Raw genomic sequence first — 5,204 nt, 5'->3', positions numbered from 1 at the left:
ATATTCTTCGCTGCCCCAGAATCTCAATTAGGAAAAAAAAAAAAAAAAAAAAAAAAGCCTGTTTCACTTAAGAATGTTCTAGAAGTAGTGAAATAACTTTATTAAATTTCCACCCTTGCATGCACATCCTTAATACGCTACCGAACATGGAGAGACCGTAGGAAAAGCACCGTGGGCGTCTGTGAGAGACGGGTGAGTGAACCAATACTGTCCAAATGACTGATCGCGGCACGACAAAATCCCAAAGCACGCGAGTGACCAGTGGATTTTAGTGACAGTGCGAGAAGGTTCATTGACATGAGTTCAGGTTCCACTAACTTTGGAGAAACCACCCTTGCCCAGAGCTGATACAGTATCGAAGAAAAACATCCAGAGACATGAGTCATGTGCATGATCTCTGCTTTTCCCTCTACGTACCTATGTGAAGCCGGATCATTCACGCCTCCCGGCAAAGCCTCTGCTCACCGTTCACTGCAGCAGCGGACCTGCTCCGTAAACCCAAACTTAGGAAGAGACATGCAAAATTTGTTTGTTTGTTTGTTTTAAGAGATATTATTTATTTGTCACAGAGAGAGCACAAGCAGGCAGAGTGGCAGGCAGAGGCAGAGAGAGAAGCAGGCTCCCCACTGGACAAGGAGCATAATGTGGGCCTGGATCCCAGGACCCCAGGATCATGACCCGAGCCGAAGGCAGCGGCCTAACCAACTGAGCCACCCAGGGGTCCCGCAAAATTGTTTTTATTAGGTGCCACTCGTCTCCTTTGGGCCTCTGCCTTTGGCTCAGGTTGTGGTCCCAGGGTCCTGGGATCGAGCCCTGCGTCAGGCTCTCTGCTGAGCCTGCTTCCCCCTCTCTCTCTCTGCCTGCCTCTCCGCCTACTTGTGATCTCGGTCTGTTAAATGAATAATAAAAAAAAAAAAAATTAGAAATAGAACTATTTTTCATAAAACAATATTAGGTTCGCATGAGTTTTTGATTTCTGTTTTTCTCAAGTTGCACACCAGTATAGAAAAATATATTTTAAGATTTAACGTTTTTCCAGGTGTGATTTCGAATCCTGGGAATATTGATACAGCCCACGTGAACAAAAAGCTCTTTGGGGTCCTCAATCACTTTAAGCGTTTAGATGGGTCTGAAGATCAAAACTGCGTGCTTGGGGAAGGCTGCAGGGAGCGCGGCAGAACCCCAGGAACTAAGCACTGGTTTCCTGACGAGCGAGACGCCCTGGTGTAGCCCATCCCAGCGCTCTGCTTTGTGAGTCATGAGTCACTCTGTTTAAAATCCTTACGGAGCTCTCTCTCCGTGAGCTTTTTTGAAGAACACGCTTAGGGCGAGGGCTGGATGTTGGAACCACGACGCCATAATCCAGAAACCTGCAGAAGCCCGCCGGCCACGTACCCCCTTGTGGGTGCAGTAGTCAGGAAGCAAGACCAGACGGTATGTGTCCATCAGGGGGACCAACCACAGGCACGTGCCCCCCGGTGACGCTAGCCCCTGGTTCCGCAGGACGGCGTGTCACTTCCACGCCTGCTGCCCTCATATGATCTCATGCATACATCCCTTTGGGGGTGAGGTTTTGGCTTATGAATTTGGGGACACACATTTAGATATTAGCATCTAGTTCGTCCATTCTTTCCTTCATGGACTATGCCCTTGATGTCCTATCTAAATCCGCCCCAGACCCTGGACAAGCTGGTGTCATTGCCAAGCCCAAGGTCATTCAGACTCTCTATGTCAGCATCTGTGAGTTTTATGGTTTTGCATTTTACATTTTGTCTGCAATCCATTTTGAGTTACTTTTTGGGGAAGGGTGTTAAGGTCCGTGTCTAGCTTCACTGTTTGCACATGAATGTCGCGTTCTTCCAGCATCGTTTGTTAAAAAGATGAGCTTTTATCCCTGTCAAAGATCAGTAAACTGTATCGTGTGGGTGTACTTCTGGGCCTTCTATGCTTCTGTTCCATCGATCCTAAAAATGGATCTTGGGCAACCGTGCCATCTTGATTACTGTGGGGTTACAGCGAGTCTCAAAGTCCAGCTTTGTCCTTTTCTGCAGTACCGTAGTGGTTCTCTGGGGTCTCAGTTTGAATTTTCGTGGATTCCCACAGGCAGGGAGAGGGACCCTTTCTCACTCAGTAGGTGGTCAAGTTCCCAGGCTTCCCGGGAGCTGGGAGCAGGAGTCTGTACCCAGGGATTATCTCCCCTCTCCCCTTCTGAGGAGTATCTCCTCTTAAAAACACCCCTTTTCTCTGCTACCCCAAGACGAGGGATCCAGACTTTCAGACATGACTTTACCTATCTTCCCATCGATCAGAGAGAAAAACGCGAACCCCCACCACCTCTCCCCAGGCCTGCGTGTGTGCCCTTCCTCATGTCCTTGGGTCCCCGCCATCCACCAGGCTGCAGCCACGCTGGCCACCCCACTGCCAAGCCCTCTCCCACCCATGGGCTTTGAGCCTGCTCCGCCTCCCTGCCTGGACAGTGCCCTCCCACGCCGCCTCGAGGAAGCCTTCCCGGACCGTCACTGCGGAAGTGACCTACCCGTGTTCTCCCCACCAGCCCCCTTTCCATGTTCTTCACGGCATTTGTGACAGTGTCCAAGTATCGCACCTGTTCGTTTGCTCACTAGCTAGCTGGCTCACAGAGGGAAGAGAAATTTCTGGAGGACGGGGAGCTGCCTGTCTCATTCGTGGCTCTAGTCCCAGCTTCTAGAACAGTCCATGCACAGAGTAGGCCCTCGGCCCATACATAGGAATGAAGGAGTTGGGGGAAATCCGCCTCCAGTCATGTTTCTTCTGAGGATAAGAAGACAGTCCGCTTCCTCTTGAAGAAGAAAACCTTGTTCCTTCTCTGAAAACCCTGTTGGGAACCTGGAGGCTTTCAGGCTTTGGAGAGCCAAGACAGGGGGAGGAAGTTCCCTTCAGACAAAGGCAACTTCTGCCTTTCATCCCACCCTGAACCGCCACAGAAGGGAGGCTGGCTGTTCTCTGGGCCGCAGGGTCTGAAGAAGGGACACGGGGGTTTCCAGAAGGAACAGCCCAAACCAGTCTCTGGAGGGCTGGGCAGGCTGCCTTCCCTGTGGGTGTCCGCGGGGGTTCCTGCCGGCTCCCCGTGCGGTGGGCAGGGAGCCGCGCGCACGCGCACACACAAACACACACATGCACGCACACGCACACACAAGCACACACAAGCACACACACACACTGGTGCTGGCGTCAGCTCAACCCTCGGCCAGCCTGGTGCCTGGTGCCGGACTCCTGTTCCAACAGCACCCGGCCTGGGGCAACCACGGGGCGGGGAGTCCGCATGTGAGCGAGAGCCCGGCTCCTTCTTAAGCGCCCGCCAGTCAAGCCCGGGCCAGACGGCCAGCCAGCCAGCCGGCGCCCCACACTCCGCCACCTGTCCTGCGGCTCCACCGGCCGCCACCGCCACCGCCACCGGAGCAGCCACCACCCAGCCTCCATGGCCGACCAGCTGAGCGAGGAACAGGTGGCCGAGTTCAAGGAGGCCTTCTGCCTGTTTGACAAGGACGGGGACGGCGTCATCACCACCCAGGAGCTGGGCACCGTCATGCGCTCCCTGGGCCAGAACCCCACGGAGGCCGAGCTGCGCGACATGGTCAGCGAGATCGACCGCGACGGCAACGGCACCGTGGACTTCCCCGAGTTCCTGGGCATGATGGCCAGGCAGCTGAAGGGCAGGGACAGCGAGGACCAGATCCGCGAGGCCTTCCGCGTCTTCGACAAGGACGGCAACGGGCTGGTGAGCGCCGCGGAGCTGCGGCACGTGATGACCAGGCTGGGGGAGAAGCTGAGCGACGAGGAGGTGGACGAGATGATCCGGGCCGCGGACGTGGACGGGGACGGGCAGGTGAACTACGAGGAGTTCGTCCACATGCTGGTCTCCAAGTGAGGAGCCCGGCCGGGCACTGTGGCTTTGCTGCGCGAACCCGGGGCCGGCCCTGCTCCCGGCAACCCTCCGGCCCCTCTGGGCTCCGCAGCTTCTCCGTTCCAGGTGATTCCGCCCATCTTTGTGCACCTCCCTTTGTCGCCTTTTTCCTGCCACCCCTCCCCCGCCTTCCCAGCCGGGCCACGCCTCCCCCAAGCTCAGAGACACCAGGTGCTTCTGCCACTCAGGAGCAGCAGCGACATCACTCTGCCTGGACAGTGAACAGAGGACCAGTGCAGTCCCACCGGCCAGGCACCTGGGGAGGTGCAGGGTGACATCACAGAGCCCTGGGCTGGACCCCTGCGGGGCACTCAGCACTGGGGCCGGGTCCCTAGCCCCCTGAGGGGGGGGGAGGGGTTCCGGAGCCTCCGTGACCTGAGGGCACCATGTGCCGCTGGACTGGGGCGGGTGGGAGGGACCTGGCCTGGGCGAGGGGGCTGCTGGAGACGTCGGCACTTGAGATCAGGCTTCCCCGAGAAAGAGCACCCCCTTTCCGCTGGTGCTCGATTGTCTGATTCATCCTTTGCCGCTTGGAATAAATCCGGGGTCAGTTGTGACACGTTTGCATTCGGCTTCAAGGAGGGGAATTGGAGCGGGAGGGAGAGGGAAGCGCGGGGGAGTAATAAAATGCTCGTGTCCCCGCCACGCCTCCTTCTGTTCCGCGTCCCCCTGAAATGAGCCTCTCTCCGTCCGGGGTTTAGACGGGGCAGGATCTCCATTTTCGTGGTTTCTGAAAAGGCCACGAAACCTTGCGTTGGAGAACACAGTGAAAGAGTGAAGCCTACAGAAGGCGAATTTTCAATGCTTATTTCAAATAAAATGGGGAAGTCAGTAGAGCCCCTGGAGCCGCGAGCGGATTGCAGGTGAGAAGGCACCTGGCCGCGCGTTTCCAACCCCGGTGGTCGGACAGCCGGGGATTCCGGCCTGGGGACAGTCGCCGGCCGACCGCCGGCAGCACGTCTGCAGGAAGCGAGCGGCCCTTCCTGCAGGCTCCCCCCGGGTGCCGGTCACAGTGGCGAGCCCTTGGCGTGCACAGTAGCTCGCTGCCACCCCGAGCAGTGGGTCCTGCAGTGGCTTCCCTGTCTCACAAATGAGGACACTGAGACACACCGAGCTTTAGAAATCAGTGCAAGGCCCCCAGCTGCAAAGTCCCAGGGCTGGGATTGCACCTTTGCCCGCACCGTGAGGCCTCTCCGCAGCCCCTTTGCCTCCACGGGGACTGAGGACTAGAACACTGCCTCTCGCACGAGCATTTGCAAGA

At 56.8% G+C, this 5,204-nt stretch overlaps 1 protein-coding gene across 1 annotated transcript; it reads left to right on the top strand.

The window, feature by feature from the left end:
- The first annotated feature begins 3,065 nt into the window (after nt 1–3,065).
- CALML3 (calmodulin like 3) lies at nt 3,066–4,584 on the top strand. The gene has a single exon (XM_082738214.1). The coding sequence runs from the start codon at nt 3,458–3,460 to the stop codon at nt 3,905–3,907; it is 450 nt and encodes a 149-aa protein (XP_082594340.1). The 5' UTR covers nt 3,066–3,457; the 3' UTR covers nt 3,908–4,584.
- Nucleotides 4,585–5,204: the final 620 nt, after the last annotated feature.

The sequence above is a fragment of the Mustela nivalis genome (genome assembly GCF_964662115.1).
Source record: "Mustela nivalis genome assembly, chromosome: 7".
Lineage (NCBI taxonomy): Eukaryota > Metazoa > Chordata > Mammalia > Carnivora > Mustelidae > Mustela > Mustela nivalis.
This window is presented reverse-complemented; position numbering and strand designations above follow the sequence as displayed.

Bases quoted from the DNA above. Each gene is read 5' to 3' on its own strand.
- CALML3 (XM_082738214.1), top strand. From the start codon at position 3,458: ATGGCCGACCAGCTGAGCGAGGAACAGGTGGCCGAGTTCAAGGAGGCC.